General features: G+C 40.5%; 1 protein-coding gene across 3 annotated transcripts in view; it reads right to left on the reverse strand.

The window, feature by feature from the left end:
- Positions 1-9582: 9582 nt before the first annotated feature.
- Positions 9583-17278, reverse strand: part of LOC118324684 (neural cell adhesion molecule L1-like protein) — a 49485-nt gene continuing 41789 nt past the window's right edge. For 2 of the 3 annotated variants that reach the window (XM_035657132.1, XM_035657133.1), the window contains exons 24-26: positions 15874-16053; positions 14691-14763; positions 9583-10110 (exon numbers count right to left, since the gene is read on the reverse strand). In XM_035657132.1, the coding sequence (XP_035513025.1) occupies positions 9897-10110; positions 14691-14763; positions 15874-16053 (467 nt within the window). In that variant the 3' untranslated portion in view covers positions 9583-9896. The remainder of the gene's footprint in view (positions 10111-14690; positions 14764-15873; positions 16054-17278) is intronic. The other variant, XM_035657134.1, reaches the window with a different exon arrangement.

The following is a 17278-nucleotide window of genomic DNA, read 5'->3' on the forward strand; positions in this document are numbered from 1 at the left end:
CCACCAAAACATCACGTTCATTAAATGTTTGTACACACTTATCATTCTACTTTAAGTTCCTTTGTTATATGAATAGAGAGGGATGACTGACTGGAAATTGTTGTCTTGTGCACGCAAATATATCCATCCACATACAGAAAAAGACATATGGAAAAGAATGAATTTCACATCCGCCTTCTATAGAGCAGAATTAGGCTCCATCACAGCTGAATAAGTATGATGGGAAAGGACAGTGAGAGGCTTTTTAGTAATCACGCATGTCAGGGGAGATTTCTCTCAAGCAGAAAATGTGGAGTTAAGAAGAAGGGTGAAGTGCGAATAAACGAGGTAGGCAAGACTTGATGGATTCCAGAGGAGGATGACTGACCACTAAATGAGGAAGAGGCACCCCTGTTGTGTCTCACTGCATGTTGCCGAGACAATGGAGGGCAAATTAGGTTTCTTGAAGTCATACGAGAGATATAAGGTGTGATGGAGTATAATAGAGGCAAATGAAATGAGGTGATTTAGACTGAAAGATGCCGAGGACACAACTCCTTAGGGGAGCTTGCAACTACTGGGGTGTGAAAAGTTATAAGAACTTAGGTGTTATGAGCCCAGACAAGTCAAACTTCATGTCCCTAACTTCTTATCATGGACAGTAGAGATGTCAAATCCAACATTACAGGTAACGTTTGACATGGAAGCCAGTTCCACCCAGTTCCTGCAATGTGAACAGAGGAAGGTGAGCTATGAATGTGTCATTGAACGTGTGTGTGTGCGTGTGTGTGCAGTGCATGTTAATATCAACTGAAGGTTTTTTTTTCTAAAGCCCAAAAATGTCTCAGTGGGCTTTACAGGTTCAAACAGCAACAGATCTTGACCCACACAAAAACACAATCCTGGCACATGAGCGGCAAAAAAATGAAGAAACCTCGGGAAAAGAAATTCAAAGGCAGAAGCTCCCCAACCCACTTGCACAACTGGGGCAGCAATTGAAAATAGAGAACAGCAATTGTGCAAACTGAAGAGATAGTTGCACAACAGTTGGGTGAAATACAAAGTACAGTGCCATCATAATCCAACAATAGGATAAAAATGGTTCAAATACCAGTGTGCTTTCTTCACAACCTTTCAAGTCTTAGGTGGCAGGTAGGTGGTTTAGGGATTGGGGGGCTGCATCCTTGAATGAGGCGATGCTTAGAGAAAGTGGTGTGGTGGACACAACAAGGAAAATAAACAGCAATTTGTAACTGTCCTCCAGAACTGTTTGTGCCTGTCTGTGCCTGTCTGTGCCTTCCGATGCCTTTGCAAATATCAAACTGTTACCTGCTCTTACATAGCTATGGTTTGATTAGGTTTAGGCACAAAAATGAGCTGATATGGGTTAGGGAAAGATCAAGGAGAACAACATTCATAATTCCTAAAGCCGCTGGAGGCCTTTAGCAGTTGAATTAGTTAGCACATATTTTAACCAAAAATATATAATAGAAATCTAGAATCTAAAATATATACACTTTATACAATAAAGTTGAATATGACTGTAATATAACTGTACATGAGCAACGTTACAGGGTATTGTGCAAAACAAAAGGAAAAAACAGTTGTGCTTAGCAGGTTAATGGATGGTTGCGCTAATTCTCCAATTGGGTACCATTAAACCATTCAAAGAGGTGACACAAAAGAGTTGCATTTTGCAGCATTTTCTCTTTTCTATATGGAAAAAGCACTTCCAGACAGAGAGTTATGTGAGTTGTGAAGACACAACAGGTCTGAGGAGCACCTGTATCTACACCGTAACTGGAATTGCAGCTGCAAGAGCTCAATTTCCATTTCACTTATACAGATCATGGCATATGTAGCTCAATCTTCTTTAATCTCTAGTGTAATATTAAACATTTTTGCTAATTACTTAATTACAGGTGGTATTCAAATACAACATACTGATGAAATACATGATTAATAATTGTAACATTCTGACACACAGCTTACATCCCCCAGATCCCAAAGTTCTTTGCTGAACAATAAATCCTCTCTGATTCATTGGAGACATCAGATGGTGTTGGCACTCTAACTCACAGTCAACTGTTCATAGTTTCTGCCATTTTGCTTGAGAGTTTTGTTAATTTAGTTTGTTCCAAAACATTACAAAGGATTATTCATTATTCAAGTGGCAGCAGTTGATTTACAGAGAAATCAACTAAAGACGCAAGCAGTAACATACATGCTGTAGTGCTGCCACACCACATTGTTCATTACTACCACTACCAGCTTGAGCTTTTAACAGATAGAAGTATTTGTGTGTGCCTTGAGGGGGGCATCACATGATTATAATAAAGATTGCAATAAAGCAAGACAGTGAGAGACAGAAAACCTCACTAAACACATAATACCCATCTGTGCTTATTGCTCCATTGTGTGCATGTGCTTGCGTGTGTGTGTGTGTGTGTGTTTTTTTATGTTTAGCAGTATTGGTACACAGAATACAAAAGGATCAAGTATTTTCATGGTGTATTACAGGACAAAGCCATTACAGTAATCAGCCCTGTGTTGAGTGGAATTGAAAGAACCAAATATGCAGGCTCTCATGTTAGTGCTCCACCAGGATTTAAGAGTCGATTGCATGATTATCTCTGGCCAAATGACGCCTTTTGCACCAGTTTTACTTGCCATTTTCATCCATTACACTCTCTCTCTCCACGCATTTTAACGATTGCAATGTAAAAAGAACAACAAAATAAAAAAAATTATAAAACAAGCAAAACCTCACATAAACACATTGGGTATTATGACTGCAACATTTCTGCTTTGCAAAGAGCCAAAGATGGCCAGCTCCGGGAGGAATCATAAGTAAACAAATCCAATGACAGGTATCGGATAAGAAATATCAGGGTATGGTCACACTATGGGTACAAGTGGTCCAAATCAGACGTTGTTTTCCTCAAAATTCAAGGTGTGACGAGAAAAAAAAACATGTTAAATCTAACATTTAGAGTTTAGATTTGGAAGCTTCCATCTTTGATCGCAGCATTTGTGGCAGTGCAACCTCATTCATGTCATGTTTTCAGATTTTCCAGTCACTCCCATATAACATTAAGGTGGTTAAATATTAACCAAAGCAGAACTCAAACTCACATAGTAAAATTTAAGTCCCCCCTACAATGTTCTTCCTGTTCCTATTGGGAAAAAAAAAATTGCATATTGATTGATTTTGGAATTCTTAATGAGGTAGAAGGAGTAGTAGTAATGTGAAAATTATACTTTTTTGTGGAAAAAAACATGTCAGAAACACATTATTGTTCCAAGCAGACTATTTCTAAATATCTTAATAGATGTCTGGCGGGGATCTTTAACTTACATTTTTTTTTTACCATTGTTGTAGTTGACTCCTTCAGGGTATGTCAAAGTCTCTACTTTCACTTATGAAAGTTCAGAGTTGCTTATTCTGATGGTGGATAGTTCCCTCACATCTCCACTGTATTGCAGTATGTATATTCACTTCTAAAGCCCGGCCCATACTGCCTGTGTCTGCAATGTATGTGATGGTGGAACATCTTGGTTTTTATTTCTGCACCCATGTTAACATGTTAGAGCAGCCACACTACCTGCTTGAGCCTTGCCTCTCACGTGCTCATGTGCGGCTCTGGCAACACTTCACCAGAGGATTGTGGTTTTGCATATTTTTTACAGCGAGCATTGCCCAGTTCCCAGCAAAAATAGACACTGAAAAGGATCTGTTCATAGTCCTATCAGCATTATACCTTTCATAACAGCTCCAATGTCTATATCTGTAAAATATGTTACAGAGATGAAAAGAATGTATTTCTATGCTGCTTTTTATTCTCTGGATAGAGCATAGGCTACTGATCAGCCGTGCAGTTGGCTTGCCAAGGTCAGCTCACACAGCACAAAATATAAGATAAACAAGTTATTTTAGCACGATCGGCTAGCTGGCTTGTTTTTGCCAAGTTCTCGATGTCCCATTACTGCACATGACTGTAATAATAAATAAATGCATGACATCGATGTGTTACAATGCTAGCATGCTCACATAGAGTGTTATGATCTCACTACATTTGCGAAGGAAACAGGTATGGAGTTACACAGCTACCGGCAGCATTTACTCTACTGAGAGAACCACAAAACCTACACTAATGGATATATGGCAGGTGGAATCAGTGTCACATACTATACAGACTCTGTTAGACACAAAAAGATGAAACATGGCTCTGCCTCAGAATCTGGCCCTGTGTGCATGTATGTATGTGTGTCTGTGTGTGTGTGTAGCAGGCAGGTGGCAACTGAATTCACATTTGACATGTCCCCAGTTGGAGCTACCAATATTAATGAAGTTCAGCTGTAACTGTGATTTGAAAACAAAGGCCGGTGGTTACACCTGTCTTTTCAATGCAGCTTTTATCATCCAATCTGTGCTCATTAGCCAGATTGCTGCAACCAGGGAGGAACAACCAGAAAAGCATTATAAATATGATGGATGTACAGGTGAATGTGTGAGGGGTTAGCTCGGTGTAGGATTGCAAACGGGTGTGACTGAAATGAAAATGTAATAACATTTGCTCTATCATTATAGATACGTCTGGAAAACCACATTTGACAAACAACTGTCATTGCCCCCATCAAAATAATTATTATAATAAATCACAATGCAGTAGTTTCTCCAGAGAAACACTAATGTCCTCCAGAATCACAACTCCTTTATCATACTTTATTTACTTCTTCAAGTGGGTTACTGCACCAAAGGGGTCCACTCTGACCCACTTACAACTCTGCATGATAATTTTTCATTTCAAACTTTAAGCCGAGCAAGGTTTATTATCAATTTACTTTGAGACATTTAAAGGTCCGTGTTTCTGGGCTCTCTGGCGGTCCAGTTCTGTGTTAAATTATTTGACATGTACACCAGGATCAAACGCCCTAATGCATCTTATGCGGCCCTGTGTGTGTTATGCAAATGGAGGTGTTTTAATGAAGGCTTCATGAATAATTCAAGAGTGGTGTTCCATGAGAAACACACCGCAGGAACAAATTCATAGAAAAAGAATTGCTTTGGAAAAATAAAAACTGACGTTGAAGTATCTCTCCCTTCTGTTTGATATCCAGGGCTGCTCATCATTTGCTTATTAACAGACCTCAGCAAATTGAAATAACACATTTAATTAGTTTGCAAAGTACAGGAGATGCACTTCTGTCTTGCCGCCACCAACCTTTCGTACTTAAGACTAAAACCGGATATCAGGATAAGGTTTCAAACTCAATTTGTCTTTTTCCGGGGTTGTTTGTACAGTACCAGAGTCTGATTACTGCCTACAAAGAAAAAGAAAAAAAAGAAACACTCTACTGCACTTGTGTTCTGTTTTTTAAAATAGACCAATTGAATTGTTATTAACAAGCATTTTGATGCACTAAAAATAACATTAAAACCATCACTGCAGGTGAGCAGGTAGAGTGTTCAAACACAATTTTTTGATTATGTTCCGAATTCAGCTGTGCAATTTACGGATGCCATTTTTCACATGGTTCTGTCGCAGGGACTTTAAGCAGACTTGCGTATTGTGTATAGATTGTGGTTTGTGCCAAGTTTTTTGCTTTGACAGCCCCGGGCTAAGAAAGAAAGGTGAGAATTATTCACCACCCACACAGCACTTACAAGTCTCTTATCTAATCCTCCAGCAGTAGTCTAGATGAAATCCTTTGCTGGATCAAACTCAAGACGTGTTGACCTAAAAGGGCCCGAACGGTACGCACACCTGAGTTGTTTCATATCATCATTCATCAAGCTCCATTTCCTTGATGTAAGTGTTCTTACTATCTGAATGACAACCAGTGTGAGCATCATATTATCTTCTGCTATGGCTGCCAATCACTTACAGGAACAGTAATGTAATGCAGACTCAGTACAACTGAACATCCCAGTGTCCACTTTGTCCTGTGCAGATGTCTCTTAGGCGCCCCCCTGGTCTCTGACATAGCCAGGCTGACTTTGTAATCATATTACCAATGCATGTCTCATTAGTTTCTGCCATGGCTGAGTGTCTCTGCATCCTCCTGCTCTACTCATACCCTGTCTCACACACGCACAAGCACACACACACACATGCACAAACATCCACTCAATTGCTGGCTGGCATTTGAGAGTGTCTGGGCTTGCATCTAAAGCAGTTTACCAGGGAAATAATAGCCCTCTAAAAGGATTCTCTGTATGCAGAATCATTCCATTCCATTTGCATTCTAGTGAGACAAATTAAATTTGAGCAGAAGGTGAGTATAGCACCATGTTGGGATGACAAAAGAATGAGCAGAAAAGGGAGGTGGACGCCTGAGACCTAAATTAGATGGGAGTTTTTCAGGGTGTTATTGCGATGGTGGACAACTTTGATTTTAGCTTTTGATACATTTAAATGTATTTAAGTTTTTTGTATATGGAATCAACAGAAGCTACAGGTTAGCAAGATTTATTGAAAGGCAACAACAGCTTGAATACCTGTCTAGATGTTGATGTCTTGCTCGTCTTGCTGTGTCTTTTTTCTTGTTAGTCGGCTTTGGATTTTATAAAAAAAGGTAAGCCCGGGCATTCATCCCACATCCACTTTTAAAAAAGTGCAGACAAAGAGTGAAGGCCATTGGAAGAATATAGAAGATAAAACACTGTCACTCTGACTGTGATTCAAGGTCATGAGCCGGCTTTCTGAGCTCCTTTTCTTCATCTGCAATGTTGCTGAATAAAGAGAGTGCATTCAAATAACCTTCAATACCCAACCACCGTTTTCTCCACCCACCCTTAACCCCTTTCTCTGGTAAAGTGCTCAAAGCTTGTCCTTGAGAGAGTTTGTGTGTCGCTCTCAATAGGACCGAGTGACTGCTTGTCCCTTTAAAAAAAAGCAGGAGCCGTGACAGTGGTTTAACTCCTGATACCAATTTCTCCGCAAATGCTTTAACTGCACTCTTCAAAAGCTGCCAAGGAGAAGAAGGTCTTCCATAAGAGCATGTCCGGAAACACCTGTCACAATTCCCCTTCCAGTGAACCCGGCAGTGTTTATTATTGATGAGATCTACATGGCCACGCTACCTTCTTCTTTACTGGGCAGTTACAGCACAGACTCAGTATCTTGCACCCTGAAAAACTGCAAATCTTCCCCCGTATGCTACTGTTTTGTTTTGTTCTTGCAGCGTCTTCAGTTGGTTTAAAGTTGATGCAACACTGAGTGATTACAGCCCATGGTGGTTACTGGGTTGAACTCGCAGCATGTGTGAGTATGCTATCGATTTCCTCCCACCAGGCAATTTCCAAGGCACTTAGCCTAAATATCAGCTCCGATCAAATCGACTGAAAGGAAGTGATCCGCTTTGGGCTCAGAGTTGTGTGTGAGTGTGCAGCATCCGCTGGTGATAACATGGGCAAAACATCATGCAACAAACAAGGCTGTTCCATTCAACGTGGATTCAGGCGATGTTAACATCTTGACCGTCGCTCTATCCAAACTAAGGCTATTTTGACTTTTGAAAGGGTCACCTGCACATTCCCGAAATTGATTTAGTGGAGGAAAAAAGCTGCTTGTGTGACACTCTGGGGGGCTTTGACTAGAGTAATCTTTTGTTGTTGTTTAGAGGTTTTAACGTTCCACGGAGAAAGCAATTTTAAAAAGGATGAGGGCGTAATCCCTGACAATACAGGGATTATCTCTTTAAATGACCTTTATCTTGCCATGAGGCATGGAGTGCTTTTCAACTCCAGTATCCCAAGTCCGGCTTGATTACAGCTACAATGCCAGGCTATAGACAGACTATACAGCTGCACAAAGGCTGTAAATTTCAAATGGAAGATAAGGGCCTCCGAGGTATTTTAGAGATATGCAGGAAGTCCAGTGAAAGAGGTGAAAGGATTTGAACAAGCTGAAATTAAGTCAAATAAACATTGTTGTTCTGTAAAGGCTTGTCCTTTAGTACATTATCAGACTGTGACAGAGGATATTTTCTAACTGTGTGCATGGTTGTTAGCTTTCGGTTCATTTTGGGACCAACAAATATGGTTAATATGGAAAAAAAATGTCCTTATGAACCGCTGAGCATTTTTATTGAAAGGCTGAAAAACAGTGGAGTCAATCGGAGGGGTAGCTGGGCTGTTTCAGAGGGATTTAAAGAGGCTCCCACCAAATGACGGATGAGTCGATCATCTCCCATCTTCGTTAGCTGGGATTTCTGCCTCATCAAAGGTGCTATATTTTCCCCTTAGAAATTGAATGGGAGAGCGTGCAGCGCTTTGGTTCAGATAATTGGAGCCTTGGGACCTGGCTCCAATTATCTGAACCTTTAAAAGATTTCCCTGTAACGGCAAAGAGATTGACTACAGTGTTGACTAGCTAAACTTTCTGTCATATGGCTTTTTTTTCCTCTTTTGTTTGAATAAATCTCTTTATTGTCGACAAAGTTACACATCAAACCGGATCTCATTGTTTTTTAAGAATCTTCTTTGCTTTTAAAGAGGACTTTGTATCTTAAAAGAGCCCATAGTCAATGAAACATTTAGTACTTTGTAGCCAGCAACACTGCTGTCTCCTGTTTTAACACATCTGTGTAAGTAAGATTGTTGAATAGGTCACATCTCTTTCTTTATTTGAGTTGTATCTTTGATGAATATTTTAGCAACGTGCATTATGCATGTGAAGATTCACGGCGTGTATTGCAGAGATACCGGGAAAAATATTTTGCGGGATTTTGCAATGCATTTGACCTTTAAGGATAAAAAGCTTGATTCAGTCCTGTTTGTAACCATCCAATATCACTCTGTGCTTAATTTGTGAACAAACTGTATAATTTTGGAAAACCCTAAGACAAGGAAGGAATTTTTGTTATAGTGTATTCACATTCCATGTTCAGTGGAAGGACATCTCCACTTAGCTTACCATCTAAGTGTGTGCTTTTGAAATTACAGAGAAGGAGCAGCAAATAGAAACTGATGAATCACTGCAAGTTAAAAAAAGACTGGAAAGGAAGTACCCAACTAACAATTTTAAGATAATAAATAGCAGAGCTGCCTGATAATTTTAAAGGGATGCAGGGTTATTCACCCTGTGATATCAAGCACAATAATGGCGCATGATTAAAAAAAATTGCTTTAGTTTCAAACGTAGGTCCTTCGGTGAAATCTTTCGCCTAAGGCCTCATTCACAAATTTTAGTTTTGACGAGTTTTTTGATGTATTCATGATTACCCTCCATATATAAATGCAGCAATGCACTTTTCACTTTAACCTTCTTGCTAAACAACTCATGTGGCCATGCTGAAATTCCCAAGGGGCATGGTTTGCTAATTTGATACTTTTTGATACTGCTCTTGTGTTCATGTTGTTCTGATGCTCATGCTGTGCTCTGCTTTATTTAAAAAAAAAGCTCAAAAATATGTTTAATGTTATAAAAGGTATCATCAGTATTGTTATAATAATATATAATATATCTCTACTGTATGTGTTATTCTCATCCACAGTGTAAGGAAATGGTGATCAGTGCTTTTTACATCATGGAAAATAATTGCTGATCTTTGTGAAAGAACAAAATTAAAGTACACCGCTGCAGATTGTGGCTGATAGTAGGTATAAAAAACACTTTATTATCATTAATAAAATCATGAATCACTCAAATGATACAGCTCATTCTCTCACAGTATGTACAAAGACATGCATGGTATTCACATGGATGTGTATGGTGGATTTATTATTTCTTTTCCAGTCCCAGGGCAAAACGTCTGCCTAATGTAAAAATAAAAAAAAACAGCCTGCACATTTGAGTCATTTTTATTCCCCCATATTTGGCTATTCAAGCTATATTTAATGCCACAGAAGCTGAATTTATAAAAGTATCTTGAAAGGATTTGAAGTAGACCGTTTCAACTGGAGCCTGGCTTTATGCAGTGACTGGGCTGGGTCCACTGGGCTCACTAACAGAGCCTCTGTGCTTTCGTCCGGAATATTCTCCGATAAATGAACCATCCTCATTGAATTCTCCTTCCCCGTCCGCATAGTCAACCAGGCTGTCTCTGCTGATGCTGTCCCCCAACGCGCCATCGCCATTCAGAGAACACAAGCTCCCGCCCTTCAGTGGCTTCTCGTCGCTGTCACTGCCATCAACAACAGAGAAGGATGGCCGGGGTCAGTGATGCAGTGAATAAACAAAAACATTGTATAGTACATCAGGCAGATGTTCAAAAGCAACACATGTGGCCCTAAGAGGCTGTTGACACACAATATCACACATAACCAAAAGCTAGACAGCCTACAGAGCCTGTACAGTACATATAGACTATTAAATGCTTGGCTGCACGAACACACACACACACACACACAAAGTTCTTATGGTTTCAATACATCACTACAGGCGGTAGGCAGGGGTGGATGCGGCGGCTGCACAGTAGGAAAGGGAGCACAAGGGAGGCGGAGAGGGCTTGCTACAATCACTTCACTAATTGCTAATTGCCAAGGCTTCAGGACCAAAGGCAATTTCAAATCTCTTTAGAACCAGCGATGGAAATTGCCAGTGTGCAGTGAGAAAGACGACGAGTGGGAGGTGTGTATATGTGTGTATGTGTGTGTGGGGAGAGCAAAAGAGATTGGGGGGCATATGCAATCCCAGACAAACAGCCTGTCATTCCTGGTATTCCCGAGGGGCCCACACGCGGGCTGAGGAGATTAGATGCCAATTTAAGGGCCGGGCAACTGGCCAACTCGCAGGTGTCTCAGTACAAGACGCGGGGTCACCTCAAAACGCTGAGGATATTTTTCCTCCCTGTCCTCTTTTCTAATTCCCTAAACCATCCATGTTTGGTAACCCCTCTTTCTCTCCTTTGGTTTAGTATTCATAACACAGAGCGCCTGCGTTCAGAGACGGCGCTCAGGTGGCTGGCGTGTGATAGGGCCATTTGAGGCGTACTGTAGTTGACACCTGTGTCAAATACAAGCTTGATATTTTGAGCAGCATTTTAGCACAGGAGAAAGGTTCAAGCTAAGATTACAAATTGGGTCTCCTTCACTGGGATTTTTAATAACCAATCTTATCCGTTCTATTTCATGAGGCTGTTTACCATGCAAGCCACATAAGGTCCGCATTTCAACTCTTATCAAACCTTCGTTCTCTGACGACTCTAGAGCGCTGAAGATAAGTGGCTGTTATCTAAGAGCAGTGGAATGGCGCTGCAGCACGCCCACAGTGACTTTGAATACAGTGATAAAATGGGTCTGAGTGCTTTTGAGCCCCGGCTCTCCGTCAGTACCTTGGTCGGGTTCCAGCTCAGTCGCAGCCAGTTCCTTGGGCCTCACAAACAGGTGAGCGATGGAGGCACATCACCAGACAGAAGGTAATTAAATTTGTCTTGCCATTGACCCATGCTGGGGCAGCACAAAAACTTCAGGTAGAAGGAGGTTTTTTTTCCCCCTCCCTCTTTGCAAGAAGAAAAACCTTACCACATCTGCTGCCATCTCCCCAATTGCATATAAAATATGAAAGGAGGAGAGCTAAGATTAGGGGGGAAATGAGTGGCGGTAAACAAAAACAACAACAGATAAAGTAGCTGAGGAAGAAATTGCATCACACTATTGGCTAACAGCCTACTCCAGCTATGACACCTGCTGTTCTAGCAGTGGACAGAGGGGCAAGGCAGCAGAGGGCTGTCTCAAAAGAGAAATCGTCTGAAGCATAATTACCACTTGTCAGCTCCCCAGACACGTGACATACCAGTGGGTGGTCTATTGCCATTAGAGATTCAAAGGGCACAAGAGAGCCCTGAATCCAGCTCTAAAGCCAGGAAAACAACATCATAGTGAGGCTAAGGGCACTCTGGGGGGACAGTAGTCAGAACAGCCTCATGAAACCAACCATGAGAGGCATTCTAAACAGATAGTCGGAGCCAAACATCTGCACCAACTCATATTATCACAGCTTCTTCTGTCTGATAAGCTCCAAAGTAATCTTGGTATCAGAGCTAAAATCAATACCACATTATTAATGTATATATCACAACTGTGGCAAATTACATCATCCAAAAATTGATAGTAAATACAATAAAACCATCATCCACTGTAATGAATCACACACATGTAAAACAAAAAACTCAATAACTAATCGCCATAATATGATCATATAAGCACTGCTTGATAGGTGTGTTTGAAAGCTGTCTCAGCATATGTACAGCAATACTGATCAACAGCCCTATCCCATATCCCATATTTTACACAAACATCGTCATTTGGAGCTATGGGACAGTAAAAAGTTATTCATTACATCTTTAAATGAATCTATAATCTATGATATAATCTATAAACAGGACTGGAGACAATGCATTCTTCGTTGTTAAACAGACTCAGTCTTGGCAAGAAACTTAGGAGGCAATTGGCAGGAACCGCCCAATTGTGAGTAATCATGTTCTAAATAATATGATGACGAGCAGAATCAAAGCAGACAGAAGAGGCTATTTTAGGTGATTTCTGTTGCGTGTGCACAAACAAACACGGCATTGTCACACAGTTGCTGCAGTGCTGTCAAGCAAAATAGGATTCAGTTGATTTCCCTAAACTGTCACCGTAGCAGCTAAACAATGCAAACAATGGAAATTCAACAGCTATTATAAAGTACAACAGCTCTCTGCTTCTGGCTTAAAGGCTCAGTTTTCCCACCCATTTACCATGCTTAGTTTATGCCTTTTTTATTGAATCTAAGATATTTTCCATCAGCAATTAATGTACACCCAGAATCAATGTGTGTGTCTGCAGTCGAAGCGTCCTCTGTTGAAATTAAAAATGTGGCCTGTATTGTAGATACTCCACTGAATACGTCTTAATCTAAGTCTGTCACAACACCAGATAAGCAACTAGGCACTACAGCAGCATTTCATGTTTCACTAACACCCAGTCTCCTCAAATACATTTCTTCTACATTAGAGGTGGCTAACACATAACCTCGATAGCTGATTTAAGAGCTTAAATAATTAATAGCATTACAGCTGTTGTCTAAGATATGTCTTGGTTGCAAAGTGGTGGAACAGTACCACCAATCTTTTTGCTCCATCCTGCAATTCACTTCAAGTAAAGCACCAGCGACTGCTGAATTTAATTTTGTTTGCGAGCTCCAGCCTGCGATAAATGATAAACTAACTAAACAACTAAACAAGCAATTACATATTCAAAACATCAGATATTCTTCATCAGATATTAACTCAAAATGACACGAGTTTATTTTTGCATATTTAATACACATGTTGGACTCGTGACATCTCATCTATTCAGTTCAGAGTGGAAAGAAGTCTTTATGGGCTGAAGGCTGGACTGGCCGCACCTTTAGACGTCTTCAGCTATATCCTATACATTACTGCCATGTTTCTTTGCTTTTGTTACCTTTTTCTACCAACACTAGTCAAAGATTTTGATTTAGCAATTCTGACTATATATTAGGTGCATGTACAGCTCAGTCTCATGGCCAAACCGTGTAACAGACCCGCCTATTTAGCAGAGAATACCGTGTCTTACTTTAAGTTTTGACTCCCCCAGAAACTACACGCGTTTCTCAAGGTGCAGCACCAGCAGCAGTATAAAGAGCGACAAAGACTACATTTGGAGGAGGTTTAAACACACAGGACTTTCTCCCAAGAGTCCCGAGTGAAACCAAATGTCAATGTTGGCTTGTCAAGTACAATCTTTTTCAAACCCTAACCAATTAGTTTAGTTTCCTAAACTAAAATTGCTACCTCAGCAAGCTTTATTTTCAAAGTGTAACCAGACATTACATATTTATTATTCTTACATATAATAAATTATGCAACATCCCTTGACACAGAATGAGTGTATATGCATGTATATAAGCACACAAACCAGGCAATATATCTCCCTTAACCTGACCAGAGCTCCAGGGTCTATTTGGGCTTAAAATCAGGCATCCTTCCTTTGGTTGTGGAAATTGGATGCTTTCCTTCAGTCCCAGAGGAGGACAGAAAGTGTCACTTAAGTGATTTGGATGAGGCCGAGAATGAACTGCATTTTATATTCTATTGTCCTATTATCATGAGCTTCACATAAAGCTTTTCCTGAAAATGTATGTTTGATATGACAGATGAATGTATATTACATTACATGTATACATATATTTGACATGTATCGGTTGTTGTTAAATTATGAGAACACTGATGTTAAATTCAAGTTTGTATCTGATATAATGTGTTGTGAAGGTAACGGCTGGGCACCTTTGGGTGTATGACAGTTGAATATAAAAAAATTCATTCATATACACACCCACACACACACACATTGTAACACAAAACCTACTGATGCCTACAGGACCAAGCTGACTCACACACTTAAATCAGAATCTGACAACAAAGTAAAAGCACATACTTTCAACTAAAGGGGAGCAAAGATTTTGTTACCCACTACTCTTAACCACACCGTTTGATTACCTAGCCCATTACTTGACGAGAACAGTGGCTTCTAGGCTGATCCTGGTAAAGCTCATGAATGCATTGTTTGCTTTTGGGACGGGAGAGAAAACATTACTGTGACACATGAAAAATGAGTTTCACAGCCAGAAAATATTTAACATACGCTTGTTAGATTAATATTGCTACAACAGAATGCATTTGGAGGAGATAAAAAATGTCATTTCCTCAGCACACTTTGGCACTGCAGCTTTCCTCTGCAGAGCAGGAGTACGGCTCACCTGTATTCACAGAAGGTGTCATCATTCATTCTGTGTGACTCCACGTCAGGGTGGAGGTCTTCCTTCTCTTTCACTGCAAAGGGGGCAGGAAAGACATCTTAGGACCATTGTTAAAGAGTAGCACTTTCATCCATAGATGTAATTACATATTACTTGCACCGTTGGGACATAAAATAATTGGTAATGCTTCGAATTCAAATAACTATAAGATTCCTGTCTTTAACATTTACCAAAGGGAAATAACTCAAACAGTAGCAGCTGTATTTTGCTGGTTTTAATCAACCTCAGATGTACAGAAAAAAATTATTAGAATTTTTACATTACGTGTGTATGGTATGTAAGAGTTATATGACTGTGTAAACATTATATCTAGTCTGTACAGTGAAAGCTTCTCACAAAGTGCTACACATCAGGTCTTTGAGTAAATATGCTTTAAAAAAATACCAGTTGCTTTCAAGAGAGACAAAAGAAGGGTTTTATGAAAAAAGCAAGATGGGCAAAGGGGGAATCCAAAGAAGCTGATGAAATATTCAGTGCTTCATGTCAAAAGCTACTGCAGTGGTGGGGAGACGAGTGGTGGGGAGACGACGGGAAAGCAGGTTGAGAGGAAAGAAACCGAGTGAGGAGACACTTTGCAGGTATGTACCATTGTGACTGAATTTGGCTCTGATACGAGGTAGCACAAAAGAGCAGGGGAAGAGCCAGGAATGTCTGCACAGGTGAGGGGTGGGGAGGTGTGGAACAAAGCCAGCTGATTCCCACTCGTCTGGCTTGACATGATATGTAATCAGAGGTACCAGGCAGAACTAACGGGCCACACAAATTATTATGCATGCAGTAAATCTAGACTAGCTGCAAGCATGTCATAGACAAGTTCATTTGGGGTTAGTGATATTGGGGGCAGGGTGAGCATGCGTGGGTGTCCAACGTGCATGCTAATTGCTTTTCCAAACAGGGTAGGGGTCAGGGTTGAGGCCCGTTGCAGATTTTAATTCTTTCAGGAAGTCAACCAAAATCATTTCAAAAGTCAAAACAAAGTATCATCCTGATAAACTGGTGAAAATTTAGACAAAAATTAAGCTTCTTATAACCAAGTCAGATTGGTGTCTTCAAAGTTCAAATTTGATTCACTTCCTGAAGCAAAACAACAAGGGGACCCAACCCTGGTCAAATACTAACTGACCTTTTTCCATGGAGAACATGTCTTGACGCTGTGGTGGCGGCGGCGTACCTGCATACTTGCCACCTTTGTTTCTCCGCACAAAGCAGGCCATGAGAGCAACGAGGGTGAGGAGTGCCACAGCACACATGGTCCCAATGAACCAGCCCTGGGTTGATAAGTCGCCTCGCCGACCTTCTGCACCTGAGAACAAAAACAGCAAAGACACACAGAGCTCAAGGGTTGTCTTTACACATTGGTGTATTTGAATATGGCAGTCCCCTCAAGCACTCTTCATACAACTTTATATTTGACTGAAAACAGAAAAACATGATAGATTCTAGTCTGAGAAGATGTTCTCACGTCGTATTTGACTCACATTCCCTTCAGCTATAACACTCTATATCTCTTCTGAAAGAATATTAGATAGGAAGAAAACAAAACAAATGAACAGAGATACAAGACAAATAAACAGACGCACACATTCACCTCAGTCAATATCAATTTGTTGATGATATGCTTATATTGTTATTGCAGGTTAGAAGCCAAATCACTAAACTCTATCAACTGCGTCACTTTTTTCTCCTCTCACCTTTGACTCGAGTCTGGATAACGTCTTCAAAAATGCTAGCGTTATCGAGCAGCCTCTTGGCCATGAGGCGTACGGTGTACACCGCTCCGGGTTTGAGCCCATCAATTATGTGGAAACTTTGAGAAGTGTTTACAGCCTCTGAAATCCGCCAGTTACCATCTCCTGCACAGCCAAGCACAAGAAGTGCACAAGCAGCAAGTCTGTATTAGCATTCATGCTATCGAAAAAGAAGATAGGATGAGCTGTTGCCATGTAATAAATGGTTCTTAAGTTATTAAATGTATTTGTTGGACTATATATAACTTTGAATACATCTTAATACATTCTGAGGCAATCGTGGAAATGATGGAAGGAGCCAAGCAGACTTTAGGCTTATAACATATTTTTAGATGTTTATATAAAACCTCCTAGTTACACCTTAACACGATGCCACCTAAAATTCATGTAAATGTTTAGCAAGGCGGGGACAGGAAAAGTAGCTTACGGTTATTCATATAAGCCACATAAAGCTGCGAGTCCTGCTGCTCTTCTCTGGCAGTCCAGCTGATTTTGGCAAAGGTGTCACTCACATAAGAGCTTATGTTCAACAGGGCTGGAACTGATAAAGAGAGAAGAAATAGGAGGAGGAAAATAAGGAGGAAAGGAAAACACAGACAGGCATAGAGAAAAAGGAGAAAAAAGGCAGGAAAAGAGGATTAGCAGAGGCAAATAGGTTTCCCCCCGCAGCTTGAGAACAGTGCAGCTAGCAGAAACCCTTCAAGACGACAGTTCAAAAGGCAAGGCTGGGCTTAATTGAGTGGAGCTGGATCTTGGCTCATAAAGGTTAGATAGAGAGAT

The sequence above is a fragment of the Morone saxatilis genome, unplaced genomic scaffold (genome assembly GCF_004916995.1).
Source record: "Morone saxatilis isolate NCDOM2014 unplaced genomic scaffold, NCSU_SB_2.0 Contig15, whole genome shotgun sequence".
NCBI classification, from domain to species: domain Eukaryota; kingdom Metazoa; phylum Chordata; class Actinopteri; family Moronidae; genus Morone; species Morone saxatilis.